At 37.3% G+C, this 23,257-nt stretch overlaps 2 protein-coding genes across 2 annotated transcripts; both read right to left on the bottom strand.

Annotated features, from left to right (window-relative positions):
* Positions 1-3,507: 3,507 nt before the first annotated feature.
* On the bottom strand, positions 3,508-6,236 carry LOC113321899 (FACT complex subunit SPT16-like). Its single transcript, XM_026569853.1, has 2 exons — positions 6,117-6,236; positions 3,508-5,211 (listed from the first exon to the last, which is right to left on the bottom strand). The coding sequence occupies exon 2, from the start codon at positions 5,186-5,188 to the stop codon at positions 3,965-3,967; it is 1,224 nt and encodes a 407-aa protein (XP_026425638.1). The 5' UTR covers positions 5,189-5,211; positions 6,117-6,236; the 3' UTR covers positions 3,508-3,964.
* Positions 6,237-18,989: 12,753 nt separating this feature from the next.
* Positions 18,990-21,761, bottom strand: LOC113322158 (FACT complex subunit SPT16-like). The gene is made up of 2 exons (XM_026570195.1): positions 21,635-21,761; positions 18,990-20,729 (listed from the first exon to the last, which is right to left on the bottom strand). The coding sequence occupies exon 2, from the start codon at positions 20,704-20,706 to the stop codon at positions 19,480-19,482; it is 1,227 nt and encodes a 408-aa protein (XP_026425980.1). The 5' UTR covers positions 20,707-20,729; positions 21,635-21,761; the 3' UTR covers positions 18,990-19,479.
* Between the last annotated feature and the right edge of the window lie 1,496 nt (positions 21,762-23,257).

The raw sequence follows: 23,257 nt of genomic DNA, 5'->3' as shown, positions 1-23,257 counted from the left end.
CTTTACGTACGTTTCACAACAGGCGTAGATTATATATACGCCCGATGCCAAACGGTGATTATACCTCCGCTCCACTATATATAGTTTTGGTCTTGGTCCCAGACCAAATATGGTCTGGAATTTGGTTTTAGTCCAGAGTTTAGTCTTTACTTCGTCCCGTTGGTCTCGTCCCTGGATCATAATTATAGGTTTACTCGTCCATTACAGTTGCTCTTAGGGATATGATAGCAACCAAAAGAAAAATGATAATATCAAAACCCATGTGCGAGGTTAGAGTTCGTGCATAATAACATTTTGTAGTGGAAATATAGGGAAGATAAAAGGCAGGGGAAAGTTTATATTGAACAACATCAACCAGTTACATAGGACAATATCCTATATATACATGTAGGAAGAAAACCTTAGATATTATATTGGACCGCACACCCATGAACTACAAGCCCTACAACAGAAAACTATTTCTTCTTTTTGTTTTATCAAAAATCTAAGTTTACTTCATGTTTTGAGAGAGAAATAACCCAAAATTAATTTAATTTTAGTAGAAAAGTAAAGTAGGATAGAAAAAGAGAAAACATGTTTTCTTTTTCTATTTTTCTCCCAATTGTGTGTGTGTGTGAAACAAGGTGGTTTCAATGCCAAGTTCTTAGGGCGTTTTATTGTATGCTACAATAAGGAACGCTAACGATAGTTGTATCATGTAGGAAACTCGTCAAAAAAGATGTATCATCTCTCTGTTTAGAGGAATAGCAGGCGATATTATTTTTAAGACAGCGTATCTAATACATGCCTTTATCATTTTTGTTCCGCATGCTATTCGACATGATTCATTTATCAAGTTTCTGCAAATAAAGCTAAGTACATCTTGTTCTTATTCAATTTATTTTTCATTATCTTTGTTACTAAGCCAACAAAACATTCTTTAACTCATATAAGCTATAAGAAAATTAACCATAACCGTAGCTCTGTTGTTGTACGGTTGTACTTCTGCCAATAAAATTGGTGCACATATTGTAGAAAAGATTCTTTTATATTGGCCCGTCTCCTTATTCTATTGGCACGCGTTCGCAGTAGTTCATTTCCACTACGCCGAACTTAATTTATCAGTAAAACGCCTTTGGGTCATCTCCACTTGGGTCCCCTCTGCCATCATCTTGTATTTATGCGGTTTATAGTGTGGAATACCATAGCTCTGGCTTACATTTCTACCAGTGATGCATTCATTAAGTTAAATTGTTTTCTAATCATATTTGCTTAACTATGCTATGCCTATTATACTCGTTGGATCTAGGTGCAGGTAATTTATGATATGGAACAGTTTAAGCAAGAATTTCGAGAACACACTCACGAGGCACAACATTATGTACGGTAAGGTCATACTGTAGCTTAAGACATTCTTTTTATTGAGAAGTATAGTTGATAGTTGTTAGCTGCATAAATAGATAAGTTCATGTTATGTATGAAGAACTCATCTCTCTGTTTTGTTTTTCAGAAGTAATTTGATAATTTTTTTGTTAGTTGCTTTTTTGTTCTGATCATATGTCATGTTCTTAGATATTAAAGTTCAGGTGCAAGACAGATGGAATTAAAGCAGGAAATGGATGCAGCTGTTGAGTTAAGAGTTACAGTAAGAGCCGGTGAGGACAATAAGGAGAGGATTGCAGTTGAAGCTACAAGATGGCAGTAGTGATCTGGTGCAGTTCTGGTGATACTGCAATATAGAGTTGAGTTGGTAGAATCAACTGAAAGAAGAGCTGAGAAGAATTAACACTGAAATGGGGATGGTGTTGCTGTTGCGGATAATAAGGAGAAGTGGATTGATATTGCAGCTGAAGTGCAGGCTGTGGATTGAGGTGGTACTGAGATGAAGATGTTGTTGTCACAGGATGAACATCCATTATGGCTGGAAGTGAAGCAGTGATGCACTATGATGGTGCAACACAGACTTTGGCCTTTGCAAATTGGCAGTTCGCCTGGCAATTCTCTCCACCCAGATGACTCAGTTAGCTGACTCAATTCCCTGACTCACCCGATGATGTCACTGAGTTGATTCATCTCGACTTGGTTTAACTTTGACCGGGTTGACTTGATTGTCCAGTGACCGGTTTGACTTTGTCCGGCATCTGAGTTATTTTCTGGTGCCTTTTTCCGGCATGTCGCGGCGATGGAACCAGTCTCCCGACGATAGATTTTTGGCAGATTTTGTTTTTTACATTATCGACTTAATACAATTTTGTTTTACAAATTAGAATTATGATAAAAAAAATTCTGAACAAATCTGAATCCGTGCAATCACGTAATGGTGTCGTTCCGTCAAGTTCTTCGGTCGGCCCCCTTCCACCGTGGCAAAGGTTGTAATAGTACGGTCCCTTTTTTGTATCATTTAAGTGATAAATTAACGTGGATTTGGTGTCTATGGTTAGTCTTTTTCACTTGACACAATTATCCCTCCCTTTTAGTCAAACTTATATACTATTTTTTAGGGGTATAATTGGAAGATAAACTTTAATATAACATACTTAAATCTGTGCCTTGGAATTTTACGAATTTTATCTCGTTGGAAAGGTATACATAAAGCTACTCAATGAGTGCAAACAACAATATCAAATTAGAGTTTTTACGAAGAATCGGGAGCTATTTATCATTTTAGGCACACAATTTTAGGAAATTAAACGTATATCCATTATGGAGACCACTATAAGGATACATAATACTTTATGTAGCCGTATTTTGGTTTATGCATCAACTAATTTTTCCGTTGTAACTAATGAAACAATGTACTCCCTCTGTTTCAAAAAAAGTGATATTTTTAATTCAGACACATTTCTCGAAAATTGAATGCATCTTCGTTATGGAAACCACCACAAATGATGCATAACACATCATGCAATAATATGTTGGTTTATGGATCGACTAATTTTCCGTTTTAGAAAAAGTGATACTTTTATATTCCGTTTTAGAAAAAGTGATACTTTCTCCATGTTTCAGAAAAATGGTATTTTCGCTCGGTTTCAGAGAAAATCACTTTTTCTAAAACGAAGTGAAAATATCACTATTTCTAAAACAAGACGAAAATATCAATTTTCTGAAAAGAGGAGAAAATAATCGTAGACAAACCCCATTTTCAGATTTTTTTCAGTCAGCCCTCTCACAGTGGCAGCAGTTACAGTCGTCCTAGTTTATAACCCATATAATATTGGGTTGGTGGAAGTTTTTACGAATCATAAGGGATGAGGCAAAAACTGGACCAATACAGACCAAGTTTACCCCCATGTGCAACAGTAGAGGTTATTGCTTGAATAGTTGGCTTCATAGCTGGTGCTCAGTATTCATGTGGGATCGTGATCCAATTTTATCCAATTTTATCCAATTTTTTGTTCTTTGCTGGCAAGAAGATAATTATTCTTCGAAACAACTATACATCCACTTTTCAAGAAAATGAAAATAAGATGACACATTCACTGCATCTGCTTAGTAATAAACTAGTAACAGATGACTCACTCGCATCTATTCTACTAACATAAGTTTCTTCCAGTAAGAATATGATATTGACAAACTGTAGGTATATATTCAAAAAAGACTCTATACTTCTTTGTCAAAAATCATAAAAGAATTAACAGTCACTGAAACAAAAACAAGTAGTAAATGCTTATGAAGAAACTCCAGCCAGCTAAGGAAGTCACCGAAGCAAAAATAAGAATAACATTCACCTGTTATAGAAACGCTAATGAAGAAGCTCCAGTGTCTGTCTACTGACACAAATTTCTTCGTGAGATAAGAAATTGACAAACATAAGAAATTGACAAACTGCAGATTGCGAAAATATCTTCATTACAGCAACATTGGCTTTATAGGTAATACCTGCATGCACATTCAAAAAAAAACACCAGACTATTTTGTCTGAAATCAACCTTTCTCCTGCTATACTACCATTTCTTAACTATCCGACCCATTGCTTCTTTCATTCTTACTCTGGGGCAAACGCTATTTTCCTGCAGTAGGCAGAAATATCAGAATGTTCGCCTTTAAAGTAATCCCTTCCACCATTCTTCATGAACTTCTCGGGGCAATCTGTTGGTTCCATGTAGTAGGCCAAAGTATCACGATCCTCGAGTTTAAAGTAATCCCATCCACCATCATCTATGAACTTTTTTGGGAAATCTGCTATGCCTTCCACTATGGCCTTCCAGTCTAATTTTTTAGCATTCACATAGTACTTCACTCGAGAAAGGTTAAGGCGACGTTTTATGCAATCAAGCGACCTTAAGGGAATTGAATTGATTTCAAGCACACCGTCCTCCTTAAATTCCCGAAATATGACTGTCATATCAATTTCTTGAGGTCTAAGCAGCGCCAGATTAACAATCTCAATTTTCCTTAGTGGCACCATAACGAAAGGTGTTTCTACAAACACAATTAGGTTAAAGATCGTCAGGGCAAATGCTGATGGCTTCGAGGAAAGAACCCCATAAAATTCGTACTCCTTCTTTATCTCTTCAAACGGAAAAGGTGGATTACACGGGTATTTCCATAGAGCATTAACTTTGCCAACAAAGTTCTTTAAATCTTCATTAAGGCCCCCATCCCTGATTTGCTTCTCTTTCTCAATCTTATCTGAATCATGATCAGACCTCATCTGTCCCAGAGGGCATTGCGCCAAATGGAATTCGATATCTGTTGTCTTTCCTGACCCCATCATGATGGGCTTATGCAAGTGAAAGTGTAAGAGAGGCGGCATCCTGTTGTCCCCAAGTCGGAAGAAAGATTTTTTAATATCGTCAAAAAAATAATGCATATGGAAGCTGGAGGTTTTGTATAGGAACCCGTTAACATGGGCTTCAAGGGTACCAACAAAGGTTTCTCCAACTTGGCTTCCTACCTTCGGAAGGACCGTAACAGCAGTTAACCTTATTACTGCGTGCTCTTCTTCCATCTTCAGCTCCAAAGGAGCAGATTTTCTTTCTTTAAACATAAATCCCTTCCCAGTCTTTTTGTAAGAACTAATTGCTTTGCTAGACACACCCAACAATCTTTGTTTATCTATAATCTTCAACCGGCAAGCAAGTTGTGCCTGATCATACCGGCGCTTCTCCTCTTTAATAAGCTCTGGGTTGTCGGAGAGGTCAACTGCTTTAAATCGTCTCAGTAGGAGGTGCAGAAAGTGATTATGATAACAATGCATGTGGTCCATTGAAAGGAGATGTAAAACTAAATCTGTGTGTAATAGAAAGGAAACAAAACTTATTTCGTTGGAAAAGATTAAATTTCCAAAAAGACATTATCTTCTATCATACTTATCAAACATGGATGCTAGAATGGCAGTTCAAAAAAAAATGACTACACAACAACAAGGACACCAGGCGAACTTCTAAATTTATATAAGTCGAACACAGGGACATTTATCTGATCGCGAGGAAATGACGAGAGAATAAGACTAATTACTTCTAAGAAATGCTATCAGAATCATTATGTACCAAGATATATAAAGAAACTCTGTGTGCTAGTATTAGAAACAGTGGCCTTGCAGGAGGGAATTTATCAGCGACAAATGAAGATAGGTTATAGATAGAGTAGGAAACAATATATATGATTGACTGACCTAGAAGTCTTGTGTTCTAACTGAAGTGCTTATGTTTGTAAATTAAGACGGTGATTGACTTAATAAAAGATTACAGCACTAAACATACATATAAAGTTATTAGGTGCGGTAACCAGTATGGATTTAAACCACAAAAACTAAAAGAAGCACATAATCACTAACAGATCAAGATAAGTAAATAAATACATATATCAGTTTACTTTTATCTATTAGCTCATCATGTTGATACCTTCTCCGACATGGATACAAAGAAGGAAACAAAATTGACCCAAAGTATCTTTACAGCACAACTCACCGATTGACATCAATCAGTGATGGGTCAAAGATTTATAAAAACAATGAGATGGAAATCATGCAATAAGAGGATAAATAAAAGTACATCTCAAACCAAAGATCGTTTTGAACAAAAAATTGAAACCCTAAAACTAAAATTTAGAACAATAATTCGGTAGGAATGGTAAAAGGAACTAAAACTTAAGGTCTTAACAAATATCATATGCAGGATTCGTATCATACATACCTAAACCGTTAATCAGAAGGAAGATCTGATTTTATGGGTCGCGTCTCGTCCCGTCTCGCTCTCAACAGAGGTTTCAAACACTTCTCTCTTTCAGTTTTCTTTTTGGTACGGGAATTTATTGTTATCAGTTCTATTTTCATCAACTAGGGGTCCTTTTATCCAAGGCTGCTAACGTGAGTAGGGCTGCACAACGGGTAGGGTGGGTAGGATATGGCCTATACCCGCCACCCTATCCGTTTACTGGCGGTTAAGAAAATCTTTACCCGCCAACCTACCCGCCAAATAATGGATAGGGTAGGATACGGTTAAAAAACTGACGGGTAGGGTAGGGTTGGCGGGTATGAGTAGGGTATGTGCACCCCTAGGTAGGATGGGTAGGATATGGCCTATACCCGCCACCCTACTCGTTTACTGGCGGTTAAGAAAAATTTTACCCGCCAAATAGTGGATAGGATAGAATACGGTTAAAAAACTGACGGGTAGGGTAGGGTTGGCGGGTATGGGTAGGGTATGTACACCCCTAAACGTGAGTACCAAATTGATGGATTGTGTAAACCCTTTTTTTTAAATAAGAAAACGGAGAAACCCCGAAGATTAGATGTGTTGGTGTCTGTTTCCATAACCATCATCAGGTAGGTAATTCAAATAACGCAAAAAGGAATTATCGAATCATGTGTTCGTTAAACATTCTGCTAGACCTACTGCCGCCACACTTCTGGATATAGAGTTTTCAGAAGTTGGAATTAAGTTAAGGGTTCGTATCCCTTTCATACAAACATAAAAATTTAGAATGTTTCCGTCCTGCAACCTTGTAGAGCTTTTTTTTATGTTGTTCACCATTTTCCTAGTAGCTTCAAGGACTTTCATGTTGCCACTCTCAATTTGTACCATTTGGAGATGCAAATTGCGTGTCCACTTGATCGTCAAAGAAACCGCTTTTTCCTCTAATTCTTCTCGACTGGCTCCTGATGTATTAATGCACCTTGCCACGAAGTAAGCACCTGTATGATCAGAACAGGTCAGAGCAATTGCAGAATTTTTATTACCAAGATCGCATACAACAGCTACGTTAATTTTCATAGACATAAAAGGAGGGTTTAACATACAATCACACGTGGCAATGTTTATCTCTTCCTTCCTATTTGGTAAAAGCCTACTTCTAAAGTTATCCTTAACTAAAGATGTTATAGTGTACTTAGTGCTTTCAACATTTGATTTAATTTTCCTAAACACTAGATCACATCTAGCTTTCCAAATTGCCCATAGAATGGTATCCATTGTTTCTGGCCAGTTGAGTATCTCTCTTTCCTTGATGTCGTTTCTAGTAAACCATTCCTAATCCATCCAAGGATATGCACCTGATTATTCAAAACAAATTCAATGTTAAAACAAATGCTATTAAAAACACTCAAAGTGAATTCACATTTTAGAAAGATATGAGTTAGAGTTTCTTCCTGTTGTCCACACAGAGGACAAGACTTGTTTATGGATGGTAGGATTCTCGCCATCCTCTCATTGAGCGGGAGGATATCGTGGACACATTTCCAAAGAAATGTTTTAACCCTTGGCATTGTGTTGAGCCGTCAAATATTTTTCCAAAAACCACCATACTGTTGTTGTTCTTGTTGCCCACTAGTCACGATCTGTTTATATAAAGACTTGGTAGTGAAATTGCCATTGCCTTCTAGGTTCCATACCAATTTCTATGCACTTCCCTTGTTGATATTAACTGTTCTAACTCTTTCCACCACCCCTCTCTAAAACCAAACTTTCAACATATTTGTATTCCATTTCAAACTTTCACCCGTACATTCAATTAGCTCAGCAACGAATATGATATTCTTGCTCTGTTGGTTTAGTGATTGTAAATTACCCAGTATCTCTGGACACCACAAGTCCTCCCAAATTCTGATGTTATTCCCATTTCCAACCCTCCAAAGAGTTATTTCTGATTCTTGGCATTTCTTTATTGATGTTCTTCCAACCCCATGAAGCTGAGTCAGGACACATCTTTTCACTGTTTAAAAGGCTATGTTCCTGGTAGTACTTGTGTTTCACTACTTGAGCCAACAGAGTATCTGGATCATGCAAACGTCTCCAAGTAATTTTTGCTAACATAGTGGTACGATCAAAACCAAAGATCAAAGACCAAAACAAACGATCAAATTTGAGTTTAGTACGCAGTGTGACGTTAAGGCAGTTGAGTATATTTAGTCAGGCGGAGATATAATCCACGCTTGCATGTGGAGCGTTGTTATAATCTTCGTTTGGGCCGGGCGGAGATATAATTAACGCTGCTTGTGGGGCGTTGATAAAGAATACGCTTGTTGTGGGGCGTACATATATTTCACGCTCGGAGAATGGGCGTTTGTATAATCTACGCCTGGTGGGGCGAACGTATAATCAACGCCTGAATAAAGCGTTTGTATAATCAACGCCTGACGGGGGGCGGACGTATAATCAACGCCTGTGTCAGGCGTAGGTATAATCAACGCCTGACGTGGGGCGGACGTATAATCAACGCCTGTATCAGGCGTGCGTATAATCAACGCCTGACGTGGGGCGGACGTATAATCAACGCCTGTATCAGGCGTACGTATAATCAACGCCTGTATCAGGCGAACGTATAATCAACGCCTGTTTTGAGGCGTAGGTATAATCAACGCCTATTTGAGGCGAACGTATAATCAACGCCTGAGTGGGGCGTACGTATAATCAATGCCTCCTCTTCTCTCAGGCGTACGTATAATCAACGCTTGGTTTGCAGGCGTACGTATAGTGTTGGACTTCCATTAACACACGTATCTAGCACGTGTGGCATTAAAGCCCGGCCAATCTCTAACCACCACGTATAGCCCACGCGTTCACTTTCCCTTTACCCTAATCTTCCCCGTCTTCTTCTTTTCTTTTCTACCTCCTCTTTATTTCTTTGTTTCTACCGCCCACAAACACAGCTTCTTAACAAAAACATCACAGTGACGAGCAGTAAAAGAAAAGAGAAAACCAAGATACTTGATGAACCCGGGTTACAAAAGAGGTATGTTTTTTTTCTCTTAATCTCTTTTGTTTTATCTATAATTTATTTAGGGTTTTATTTGTTAAAATTAGTTTATCTAAAATTTGGTTTTAACGAACAAATATGAATATGAAATTGGTTAAATTTAATTGGGTATGTGTGTTTTATGTTTTTATAGAGATTAATATGTATGTGAAAAAAACCATATTTGATGATTATGTAAATTTGGTTAAATTTTTTTTTAAAATAGTTAGAGCTAAAAAAAAATTTGAGATTAATATTTGTGGGTATGTGTGTTTTATGTTCTTGATAGAGATTAATATGTATGTGAAAAAATTGGGTATGTGTGTTTTATGTTTTTATAGAGATTAATATTTATTAGAGCTTCCACAGTGGTTGTAAAAATTTATTTGTGGGTATTGTAAAAATTTGATTTGTGGGTATTGTAAATTTTTATTTGATTTATAATCTATATTTGATTTGTGGGTATTGTAAATTAGAGCTTCCACAGTGGTATTGTAAAAATTTGATTTATTATTTTTGCGTATTGTAAAAATCCGTGGTTATGTAGATTATGTGGGAAATAGTTCTCACCCTTCAACTGTTTCAATCAACCTATTTCAATTGAGAGCTTCCTTTTATTGTTTTTCTTCATGTTGTCTGTTGGTAATTAATTTTAGTGAATATGGTTATCAATAATTGTAGTTATGTAAATTATTGGATAAATTTTAAATTATTGTAAATTATTGTAGTTATGTAAATTTTGGGAGGGTTGGTCTTTTAATAATGTAACTGCATCTATATTGAGTGTGCACAGATGTTGAACAAATTCACAGCGCGTTTCAATGGTCGCGTGAAGACGAACAAGAAACAAAAATCTGTAGCCGAAGAGGATTATAACTTAATCGCTACTGGTACAATTAAGGAGGTTGATATTCCCCGGTTAGGGAGGTTTCCTATACTGCAAGATGATAAACCGCACACTACTATGGACATCACATTTACAGGGGAGCACAAATTGAAGTATCAACATCGTGGATCTTTGGCATCGGTAATTCATCACTATCAAACTATTTCACAACACTGTCCTAGAGCTAAATATATTATTGAAAAAGCGGGATGGCAAAATTTACTGGACATACAATGTAGCGAAACCAACCATTCAATGGTTGATTATATTGCTGAGCGGTTTTGGGATACAACAAACACTTTTCACTTCCCATTTGGTGAGATGGGATTCACCCCCCTAGATTGGCTCATGTTGACTGGACTGAGTATTGGTGATGGGCCTGATGTTCCTTATGATTCGGGGAAGTACCAATTTGAACATGTTCGTGAGCATATCTTTCTGGATATCCAAGATGTCACGCTCTGTCCAAAAGCACCGTCGTGGGTTTCAAATTCAATTACAATTAAATATTTAAGGTCATATTTCACCGAAGACAAGTTGGTTGCGGCTGAAAATGATAGCACCCTTGCTCATAGAGTAGCAATTGCCTTTTTCATGTATGTTTTGGGACATTTTTTCTTTTCTAATGCAAAGACTTATATTGATGCTGGATGGTTAGCTGCTTTTGAAAATCTTGATGTAGTATCCACGTATGACTGGGGTGGTGCTGCGTTTTCGAAATTGTATGCGGCACTCCGTTTATCTGGGAGGAGACAGAAGGCACTATGTGGTCCATTCCAAGTATTAGAGGTATTCTTTCAATCTAGTTATTTTTCCTCTCATTGTTTATTTTGTTGCTAAGTTATTAAATTGGTTAATTATTTTGATGGAGTAGTTTTGGGGGTATGAATACCTGGGCATATGTCGACCAGAAATCCCAGAGGCGAGTACAGAACAAAAAGTGGCCCGTATCTTCTAAATGGAATGTACCGAAGAATACAAATGATATTTTCCGTTGTAGGGATTTACTAAGTAACCTTACTGCTGAACAAGTGACATGGCCCCCATGGGAATCATACAGAGAAGTTCTTGCATCTGATATGGGATGCACGGCTACGCGGCTATCAGACTCGAGATATATATTTTCTTACATGGGCATTGTGAGTTAATTTGTAAATTTTATTATATAACATACTTTTTTTCTATATAACATACCTACTATATAACATACTTTTTTCCTATATAACATACTTACTAAATTCTTATTCCCTTTCTAACTGTACAACACAACATGTATCTTGGTGAAAGGTGTTGGCGGCAAAACCATTGTACTTTCGCTGTTCCTATAAGACTACACACAGTTATAGGGGATATTGGCAATATTCAAGCCGAACGCCTAAAAAAAGAAGGTTTGGTCGATGCAACAGAGATAGTGCAAGTTGTTAAAGATTATGATATATATTTACAATACTGGACAATGGTAACCAACTCCAAAGATTACGTGACTCATCCTATTTGGGAAGCCCAAACATATGGATATGTCGGTGACTTGTATACGGTCCCAATTGAACAACCTGTTCAACATGTACATATCCCTCCTCCACATCTATTATCCCACGTAAGTGTACTTTCGACTTTTTATTGTACGTTCGATTTTTGTTGGTATATTTGTACTTATATATTTTATTTTTTCTTCACAGCATGAAGCTTACACATTATTTCAAGAAAATGCTGATTTTAATCAACAATTTCGCGAATTTACATTAAAACAAACGAAGGAGAGGATGGACGTTATCATGTCGAAAGAAGCAGAAATACAAAGGCTAAATAATGCGAACGTTGATTTGCAGCAACAACTATCTCTTTTCCGTATGCCGCACACTGTCCAACCTCAGCTTGGATACGGTTCCTTTTCCCAAACCCTGCCATCACAAGTTTGGAGTGGTATGAATCAGGGATCAGCTTCAACAATGTCCTCAGTCAATACCAATCCGAGAACGCACATGCCTTTTGTGGCACCAAGATCGTCCACTTCGGATAATGATAATATGAAGGGTTAATTTGTTATGACTATTTAGATGAACTGTCTTTGGAGTTATCTTTTCTTATCTTATATAGTATAGTCATATCGTATATAGTATAGTCTATTCATATATAGTATTGTCATATCAGGTCACTGACAAACACTTTATCTTTTTTGGAAAACACATTTGCGTGAACCCAAAAAAATATCTATTTTTTTGGTTTTTTCAATGCTCTTGAAAATGGGTTATAACTTAAAGACTGGTTTCAATCAATATATGAATAACAATACATCTCTTCTGCTTCATATAGCAATGGAACAATATGAGAAAACCGCTCATTATTGCTCTTCTGTTTCTTCTTCATCTTCTTCTTCTAATAGTAGTTTTTATTCCTCGGATGATGATGCAATAGCAATTATGCAAAATAACATGGCCGTTAGTTTGGGAGTTCTTGTTACAAATTCAAAATGGCCTCAAACTCGTATCAGAATACCAAGAGATCGTGAGTCAGGGGTTGAACTTCTATGGAACGACTATTTCTCTCCGTACCCAAACCAACCACCCAATGTTTTTCGCAGAAGATTTAGAATGCGTCGACAATTGTTTAACCGGATAGTGGAAGGTGTTACCAATGCAAACAGATATTTTGTTCAAAAGCCCGATACTTGTCGAGTTTTAGGATTAAACCCTCATCAAAAAGTAACAGCAGCAGTACGAATGTTAGCTTACGGATGTGCGGCAGATGCAATAGACGAGTACTTACGCATATGAGAAACAACTGTGTTGGAAGCTACTCGTAGGTTCTGTAAGACGATTGTGAATTTGTATGGGAAAGAATATTTGCGTGAACCAACGGCTGGTGATATTGAACTGTTGCTCAAGCAAAACAAAGACCGGGGATTTCCTGGGATGCTGGGTAGTCTAGATTGCATGCATTGGAAATGGGATAAATGTCCGTCGGCAGAATCTGGGGCTTACACCGCGTATAAAGGGAGCGAAAGTATCGTGTTGGAGGCAGTGGTGTCGTATGACCTATGGTTTTGGCATGCTTTTTTTGGTATGCCCGGTTCTAACAACGATATTAATGTTATGAACCGTTCATATGTTTTTCGAAGTCTTGTAACAGGAAAAGCACCGCCGGTGAGCTATGAGGTGAACGGACATTCATATGATATGCCGTATTATCTAGGTGATGGAATATACCCAGAGATTCCTACTATTATTACGGCCATTAAACATCCGGTGGGTAGGAAAAAGGAAATATTTTCATCGATGCAAGAGGGTGCAAGAAAAGATGTTGAACGGGGATTTGGTGTACTTCAACAACAATTTGGAATCATCAAACAACCTGCAAGAATGTGGAATCCAGATGTGCTTGCCTATATCATGAAAACTTGTATTATCTTACATAATATGATAGTCGAGGATGAGCGTCTCCCCGGTGACTGGCCACATGTTTATGAACAACGTAGCAACGCAGCACCGGTTAATATATTAGGAGGCAATAGTGACGAGTTTTCCCAAATTAGAGCTCAGCAACGCCGATGTGCAATGCGTAACAAAGATGCACATATTCGCTTGCATGATGACTTGATCGAATATATATGGGAAGAATATGGGAATTAAAAATTGTCGTTTGTCATTTCCTTTCTATTATCTCTTTGTATGTAAACATCCTCAAGTTTTAATTAAGGTCGTATGTTTCAAAAAAGTAGAAATTTAATTCAAATCAACGGAAGTAAATTTAAAATCCAAAAATTACATAATAATAATGCTAATTGTTCAGATACTAAGAAATTTAAAACATAATAATACTAATAATACTATAATCACTAAATAGGAGAAATAATTAAGGTTTGAACTATTCCGCCTTTGTGTTAAGATTGGTTTCTTTTATTCCGAACTATGTCCGCCCTGCGAAGTCGGAAGTACTCTTGTTGTACAGGTTCCATTTTTTCAAGATCCATCATAATGATGCGAAATTCTTCGTCTTCAGCTTGCTTGGCTATTTTTGCAGCATGTTCAGCTTGTTTTGCTGCAAACTCTGCTGCTCTTTGTTCCATCTTGAATCTTGATTGTGCTTGGTAATGAGTTGAAATTTTGTTGTTCTTTAATAATTATTCCCATCAATTCCTCTTGGTGACTGGATTCTCTCTCCCTGTTTTCTTCAATCTTTTTGCTGCTTTTTTCCCCATCTTACGAAGATATGTGTTCTCTATGTCTCCCCCATCTGTGTCGTTACCGGTCTCTCCTTGAGTTGTTGTTTGCGGTCCTTCATCATCTTCCTCGTTATTCTCATAAGTGTCCAAATCATGCGTCGTATCGAATACAAAAGTCGATCGTCGATTATATTTTATATTTTCTAACACAACTTGGTAGCACTCTTCGTGCTTAAATTTTTTCCCATCGTTGCATTCCTTGAACCTCTTGTTAACTTCTTCAAGCTGTTAATGTTTTTAAAAACACTTAAGTACATGGGCGCTTATTAATATTAGAAAACAATGGTTGGAAAAATCAAGAATGCTTACCTTCTTTTCAGGACCCCATCCAGTATGATATTCACCTTCAACTTCTGCCTCTTTTGCCGAAAATAACGCCACATCTTTACTTATTCCCTGATATCGTTTTTGCCAAGAACTCCAAGACCGCTCTGGATTATTAGGAAAATGAAGTTCAATATCATCCTTGATACGAGTCCACAACGTCGCCTCTGATTGATCAGCTCCAACACTAGAATCTTGAGATATAGATAAATGAATTTTACACATTGTTACATCTTCGATTGTCGTAAAATTTGGACCTCGTGCTACTCTTGGTGCCATTGTAAGCGAATCCGTGTAATTTTCCAACTGATTTGAAAGCAGAAACAATATTTCTTCTTATTGGTGTGGATAGTTTGAAGTATTGGTCGTGGGAAAATGTCACAGGATCTCATGTGTATATATAGGTGTTTATTCCGAAAAAACCGAAATGTCTTCCGAACTTTCCAACGTTCCAAATTATCCAACGTTCCATTTTCTTCAACGTTCCATTTTCTTCAACGGTCGAATTACCAACGGTATAAAAAAATTTCAAAATCAATTTTGTCTAAGTATTTTTTTTTTTTTTTAAACTCAAGCTTGGGGCGTTAACTATATCAACGCCGAAATGGGGCGTTAATTATATCACCGCCTGACATGGGGCGTTAATTATATCAACGCCTGAATGGGCGTACACTTATCAACGCCTGGCCTGAGGCGTTAATTATATCAACACCTGAATGGGGCGTACACTTTATCAACGCCTGGATGGGGCGTTAAGAATATAAACGCCGGGCTGGGGCGTTTGTATAATCTACGTCTGAATGGGGCGTTCATTTTATTAACGCCTGACGTGGGGCGTAAACTTTATCAACGTCCCAACGGGCGAACATTTTATCAACGCCTGAACCAGGCGTAACTTATATACACGCCTCTGTATGGGGCGGTGACTTTACGTACGTTTCACAACAGGCGTAGATTATATATACGCCCGATGCCAAACGGTGATTATACCTCCGCTCCACTATATATAGTTTTGGTCTTGGTCCCAGACCAAATATGGTCTGGAATTTGGTTTTAGTCCAGAGTTTAGTCTTTACTTCGTCCCGTTGCCTCTCGTCCCTGGATCATAATTATAGGTTTACTCGTCCATTACAGTTGCTCTTAGGGATATGATAGCAACCAAAAGAAAAATGATAATATCAAAACCCACTGTGCGAGGTTAGAGTTCGTGCATAATAACATTTTGTAGTGGAAATATAGGGAAGATAAAAGGCAGGGGAAAGTTTATATTGAACAACATCAACCAGTTACATAGGACAATATCCTATATATACATGTAGGAAGAAAACCTTAGATATTATATTGGACCGCACACCCATGAACTACAAGCCCTACAACAGAAAACTATTTCTTCTTTTTGTTTTATCAAAAATCTAAGTTTTACTTCATGTTTTGAGAGAGAAATAACCCAAAATTAATTCATTTAATTTTAGTAGAAAAGTAAAGTAGGATAGAAAAAGAGAAAACATGTTTTCTTTTTCTATTTTTCTCCCAATTGTGTGTGTGTGTGAAACAAGGTGGTTTCAATGCCAAGTTCTTAGGGCGTTTTATTGTATGCTACAATAAGGAACGCTAACGATAGTTGTATCATGTAGGAAACTCGTCAAAAAAGATGTATCATCTCTCTGTTTAGAGGAATAGCAGGCGATATTATTTTAAGACAGCGTATCTAATACATGCCTTATCATTTTTGTTCCGCATGCTATTCGACATGATTCATTTATCAAGTTTCTGCAAATAAAGCTAAGTACATCTTGTTCTTATTCAATTTATTTTTCATTATCTTTGTTACTAAGCCAACAAAACATTCTTTAACTCATATAAGCTATAAGAAAATTAACCATAACCGTAGCTCTGTTGTTGTACGGTTGTACTTCTGCCAATAAAATTGGTGCACATATTGTAGAAAAGATTCTTTTATATTGGCCCGTCTCCTTATTCTATTGGCACGCGTTCGCAGTAGTTCATTTCCACTACGCCGAACTTAATTTATCAGTAAAACGCCTTTGGGTCATCTCCACTTGGGTCCCCTCTGCCATCATCTTGTATTTATGCGGTTTATAGTGTGGAATACCATAGCTCTGGCTTACATTTCTACCAGTGATGCATTCATTAAGTTAAATTGTTTTCTAATCATATTTGCTTAACTATGCTATGCCTATTATACTCGTTGGATCTAGGTGCAGGTAATTTATGATATGGAACAGTTTAAGCAAGAATTTCGAGAACACACTCACGAGGCACAACATTATGTACGGTAAGGTCATACTGTAGCTTAAGACATTCTTTTTATTGAGAAGTATAGTTGATAGTTGTTAGCTGCATAAATAGATAAGTTCATGTTATGTATGAAGAACTCATCTCTCTGTTTTGTTTTTCAGAAGTAATTTGATAATTTTTTTGTTAGTTGCTTTTTTGTTCTGATCATATGTCATGTTCTTAGATATAAAGTTCAGGTGCAAGACAGATGGAATTAAAGCAGGAAATGGATGCAGCTGTTGAGTTAAGAGTTACAGTAAGAGCCGGTGAGGACAATAAGGAGAGGATTGCAGTTGAACTACAAGATGGCAGTAGTGATCTGGTGCAGTTCTGGTGATACTGCAATATAGAGTTGAGTTGGTAGAATCAACTGAAAGAAGAGCTGAGAAGAATTAACACTGAAATGGGGATGGTGTTGCTGTTGCGGATAATAAGGAGAAGTGGATTGATATTGCAGCTGAAGTGCAGGCTGTGGATTGAGGTGGTACTGAGATGAAGATGTTGTTGTCACAGGATGAACATCCATTATGGCTGGAAGTGAAGCAGTGATGCACTATGATGGTGCAACACAGACTTTGGCCTTTGCAAATTGGCAGTTCGCCTGGCAATTCTCTCCACCCAGATGACTCAGTTAGCTGACTCAATTCCCTGACTCACCCGATGATGTCACTGAGTTGATTCATCTCGACTTGGTTTAACTTTGACCGGGTTGACTTGATTGTCCAGTGACCGGTTTGACTTTGTCCGGCATCTGAGTTATTTTCTGGTGCCTTTTTCCGGCATGTCGCGGCGATGGAACCAGTCTCCCGACGATAGATTTTTGGCAGATTTTGTTTTTTACATTATCGACTTAATACAATTTTGTTTTACAAATTAGAATTATGATAAAAAAAATTCTGAACAAATCTGAATCCGTGCAATCACGTAATGGTGTCGTTCCGTCAAGTTCTTCGGTCGGCCCCCTTCCACCGTGGCAAAGGTTGTAATAGTACGGTCCCTTTTTTGTATCATTTAAGTGATAAATTAACGTGGATTTGGTGTCTATGGTTAGTCTTTTTCACTTGACACAATTATCCCTCCCTTTTAGTCAAATTACTTATATACTATTTTTAGGGGTATAATTGGAAGATAAACTTTAATATAACATACTTAAATCTGTGCCTTGGAATTTTACGAATTTTATCTCGTTGGAAAGGTATACATAAAGCTACTCAATGAGTGCAAACAACAATATCAAATTAGAGTTTTTACGAAGAATCGGGAGCTATTTATCATTTTAGGCACACAATTTTAGGAAATTAAACGTATATCCATTATGGAGACCACTATAAGGATACATAATACTTTATGTAGCCGTATTTTGGTTTATGCATCAACTAATTTTTCCGTTGTAACTAATGAAACAATGTACTCCCTCTGTTTCAAAAAAGTGATATTTTTAATTCAGACACATTTCTCGAAAATTGAATGCATCTTCGTTATGGAAACCACCACAAATGATGCATAACACATCATGCAATAATATGTTGGTTTATGGATCGACTAATTTTCCGTTTTAGAAAAAGTGATACTTTTATATTCCGTTTTAGAAAAAGTGATACTTTCTCCATGTTTCAGAAAAATGGTATTTTCGCTCGGTTTCAGAGAAAATCACTTTTTCTAAAACGAAGTGAAAATATCACTATTTCTAAAACAAGACGAAATATCAATTTTCTGAAAAGAGGAGAAAATAATCGTAGACAAACCCCATTTTCAGATTTTTTTCAGTCAGCCCTCTCACAGTGGCAGCAGTTACAGTCGTCCTAGTTTATAACCCATATAATATTGGGTTGGTGGAAGTTTTTACGAATCATAAGGGATGAGGCAAAAACTGGACCAATACAGACCAAGTTTACCCCCATGTGCAACAGTAGAGGTTATTGCTTGAATAGTTGGCTTCATAGCTGGTGCTCAGTATTCATGTGGGATCGTGATCCAATTTTATCCAATTTTATCCAATTTTTTGTTCTTTGCTGGCAAGAAGATAATTATTCTTCGAAACAACTATACATCCACTTTTCAAGAAAATGAAAATAAGATGACACATTCACTGCATCTGCTTAGTAATAAACTAGTAACAGATGACTCACTCGCATCTATTCTACTAACATAAGTTTCTTCCAGTAAGAATATGATATTGACAAACTGTAGGTATATATTCAAAAAAGACTCTATACTTCTTTGTCAAAAATCATAAAAGAATTAACAGTCACTGAAACAAAAACAAGTAGTAAATGCTTATGAAGAAACTCCAGCCAGCTAAGGAAGTCACCGAAGCAAAAATAAGAATAACATTCACCTGTTATAGAAACGCTAATGAAGAAGCTCCAGTGTCTGTCTACTGACACAAATTTCTTCGTGAGATAAGAAATTGACAAACATAAGAAATTGACAAACTGCAGATTGCGAAAATATCTTCATTACAGCAACATTGGCTTTATAGGTAATACCTGCATGCACATTCAAAAAAAACACCAGACTATTTTGTCTGAAATCAACCTTTCTCCTGCTATACTACCATTTCTTAACTATCCGACCCATTGCTTCTTCATTCTTACTCTGGGGCAAACGCTATTTTCCTGCAGTAGGCAGAAATATCAGAATGTTCGCCTTTAAAGTAATCCCTTCCACCATTCTTCATGAACTTCTCGGGGCAATCTGTTGGTTCCATGTAGTAGGCCAAAGTATCACGATCCTCGAGTTTAAAGTAATCCCATCCACCATCATCTATGAACTTTTTTGGGAAATCTGCTATGCCTTCCACTATGGCCTTCCAGTCTAATTTTTTAGCATTCACATAGTACTTCACTCGAGAAAGGTTAAGGCGACGTTTTATGCAATCAAGCGACCTTAAGGGAATTGAATTGATTTCAAGCACACCGTCCTCCTTAAATTCCCGAAATATGACTGTCATATCAATTTCTTGAGGTCTAAGCAGCGCCAGATTAACAATCTCAATTTTCCTTAGTGGCACCATAACGAAAGGTGTTTCTACAAACACAATTAGGTTAAAGATCGTCAGGGCAAATGCTGATGGCTTCGAGGAAAGAACCCCATAAAATTCGTACTCCTTCTTTATCTCTTCAAACGGAAAAGGTGGATTACACGGGTATTTCCATAGAGCATTAACTTTGCCAACAAAGTTCTTTAAATCTTCATTAAGGCCCCCATCCCTGATTTGCTTCTCTTTCTCAATCTTATCTGAATCATGATCAGACCTCATCTGTCCCAGAGGGCATTGCGCCAAATGGAATTCGATATCTGTTGTCTTTCCTGACCCCATCATGATGGGCTTATGCAAGTGAAAGTGTAAGAGAGGCGGCATCCTGTTGTCCCCAAGTCGGAAGAAAGATTTTTTAATATCGTCAAAAAAATAATGCATATGGAAGCTGGAGGTTTTGTATAGGAACCCGTTAACATGGGCTTCAAGGGTACCAACAAAGGTTTCTCCAACTTGGCTTCCTACCTTCGGAAGGACCGTAACAGCAGTTAACCTTATTACTGCGTGCTCTTCTTCCATCTTCAGCTCCAAAGGAGCAGATTTTCTTTCTTTAAACATAAATCCCTTCCCAGTCTTTTTGTAAGAACTAATTGCTTTGCTAGACTGAACACCCAACAATCTTTGTTTATCTATAATCTTCAACCGGCAAGCAAGTTGTGCCTGATCATACCGGCGCTTCTCCTCTTTAATAAGCTCTGGGTTGTCGGAGAGGTCAACTGCTTTAAATCGTCTCAGTAGGAGGTGCAGAAAGTGATTATGATAACAATGCATGTGGTCCATTGAAAGGAGATGTAAAACTAAATCTGTGTGTAATAGAAAGGAAACAAAACTTATTTCGTTGGAAAAGATTAAATTTCCAAAAAGACATTATCTTCTATCATACTTATCAAACATGGATGCTAGAATGGCAGTTCAAAAAAAAATGACTACACAACAACAAGGACACCAGACGAACTTCTAAATTTATATAAGTCGAACACAGGGACATTTATCTGATCGCGAGGAAATGACAAGAGAATAAGACTAATTACTTCTAAGAAATGCTATCAGAATCATTATGTACCAAGATATATAAAGAAACTCTGTGTGCTAGTATTAGAAACAGTGGCCTTGCAGGAGGGAATTTATCAGCGACACATGAAGATAGGTTATAGATAGAGTAGGAAACAATATATATGATTGACTGACCTAGAAGTCTTGTGTTCTAACTGAAGTGCTTATGTTTGTAAATTAAGACGGTGATTGACTTAATAAAAGATTACAGCACTAAACATACATATAAAGTTATTAGGTGCGGTAACCAGTATGGATTTAAACCACAAAAACTAAAAGAAGCACATAATAACTAACAGATCAAGATAAGTAAATTAATACATATATCAGTTTACTTTTATCTATTAGCTCATCATGTTGATACCTTCTCCGACATGGATACAAAGAAGGAAACAAAATTGACCCAAAGTATCTTTACAGCACAACTCACCGATTGACATCAATCAGTGATGGGTCAAAGATTTATAAAAACAATGAGATGGAAATCATGCAATAAGAGGATAAATAAAAGTACATCTCAAACCAAAGATCGTTTTGAACAAAAAATTGAAACCCTAAAACTAAAATTTAGAACAATAATTCGGTAGGAATGGTAAAAGGAACTAAAACTTAAGGTCTTAACAAATATCATATGCAGGATTCGTATCATACATACCTAAACCGTTAATCAGAAGGAAGATTTGATTTTATGGGTCGCGTCTCGTCCCGTCTCGCTCTCAACAGAGGTTTCAAACACTTCTCTCTTTCAGTTTTCTTTTTGGGACGGGAATTTATTGTTATCAGTTCTATTTTCATCAACTAGGGGTCCTTTTATCCAAGGCTGCTAACGTGAGTAGGGCTGCACAACGGGTAGGGTGGATAGGATATGGCCGATACCCGCCACCCTATCGGTTTATTGGCGGTTAAGAAAATCTTTACCCGCCATACTACCCGTCAAATAATGGATAGGGTAGGATACGGTTAAAAAACTGGCGTGTAGGGTAGGGTTGGCGGGTATGAGTAGGGTATGTGCACCCCTAGGTAGGGTGGGTAGGATATGACCTATACCCGCCACCCTACCCGTTTACTGGCGGTTAAGAAAATTTTTACCCGCCAAATAGTGGATAGGGTAGAATACGGTTAAAAAACTGGCGGGTAGGGTAGGGTTGGCGGGTATGGGTAGGGTATGTACACCCCTAAACGTGAGTACCAAATTGATGGATTGTGTAAACCTTTTTTTTTAAATAAGAAAACGGGGAAACCCCGAAGATTAGATGTGTTGGTGTCTGTTTCCATAACCATCATCAGGTAGGTAATTCAAATAACACAAAAAGGAATTATCGAATCATGTGTTCGTTAAACATTCTGCTAGACCTACTGCCGCCACACTTCTGGATATGGAGTTTTCAGAAGTTGGAATTAAGTTAAGGGTTCGTATCCCTTTCATACAAACATGAAAATTTAGAATGTTTCCATCCTGCAACCTTGTAGAGCTTTTTTTTTATGTTGTTCACCATTTTCCTAGTAGCTTAAAGGACTTTCATGTTGCCACTCTCAATTTGTACCATTTGGAGATGCAAATTGCGTGTCCACTTGATCGTCAAAGAAACCGCTTTTTCCTCTAATTCTTCTCGACTGGCTCCTGATGTATTAATGCACCTTGCCACGGAGTAAGCACCTGTATGATCAGAACAGGTCAGAGCAATTGCAGAATTTTTATTACCAAGATCCCATACAACAGCTACGTTAATTTTCATAGACATAAAAGGAGGGTTTAACATACAATCACACGTGGCAATGTTTATCTCTTCCTTCCTATTTGGTAAAAGCTTACTTCTAAAGTTATCCTTAACTAAAGATGTTATAGTGTACTTTGTGCTTTCAACATTTGATTTAATTTTTCTAAACACTAGATCACATCTAGCTTTCCAAATTGCCCATAGAATGGTAGCCATTGTTTCTGGCCAGTTGAGTATCTCTCTTTCCTTGATGTCGTTTCTAGTAAACCATTCCTAATCCATCCAAGGATATGCACCTGATTATTCAAAACAAACTCAATGTTAAAACCAATGCTATTAAAAACACTCAAAGTGAATTCACATTTTAGAAAGATATGAGCTAGAATTTCTTCCTGTTGTCCACACAGAGGACAAGACTTGTTTATGGATGGTAGGATTCTCGCCATCCTCTCATTGAGCGGGAGGATATCGTGGATACATTTCCAAAGAAATGTTTTAACCCTTGGCATTGTGTTGAGCCGTCAAATATTTTTCCAAAAACCACCATATTGTTGTTGTTC

The sequence above is a fragment of the Papaver somniferum genome, chromosome 11, assembly GCF_003573695.1.
Source record: "Papaver somniferum cultivar HN1 chromosome 11, ASM357369v1, whole genome shotgun sequence".
NCBI lineage: Eukaryota > Viridiplantae > Streptophyta > Magnoliopsida > Ranunculales > Papaveraceae > Papaver > Papaver somniferum.
The sequence above is the reverse complement of the archived record's forward strand: the minus strand, read 5'-3'. Positions and strand labels throughout refer to the sequence as shown.

Coding starts and splice junctions, on each gene's coding strand:
- LOC113322158 (XM_026570195.1), bottom strand. CDS start 20,706: ATGGACCACATGCATTGTTATCATAATCACTTTCTGCACCTCCTACTG.
- LOC113321899 (XM_026569853.1), bottom strand. CDS start 5,188: ATGGACCACATGCATTGTTATCATAATCACTTTCTGCACCTCCTACTG.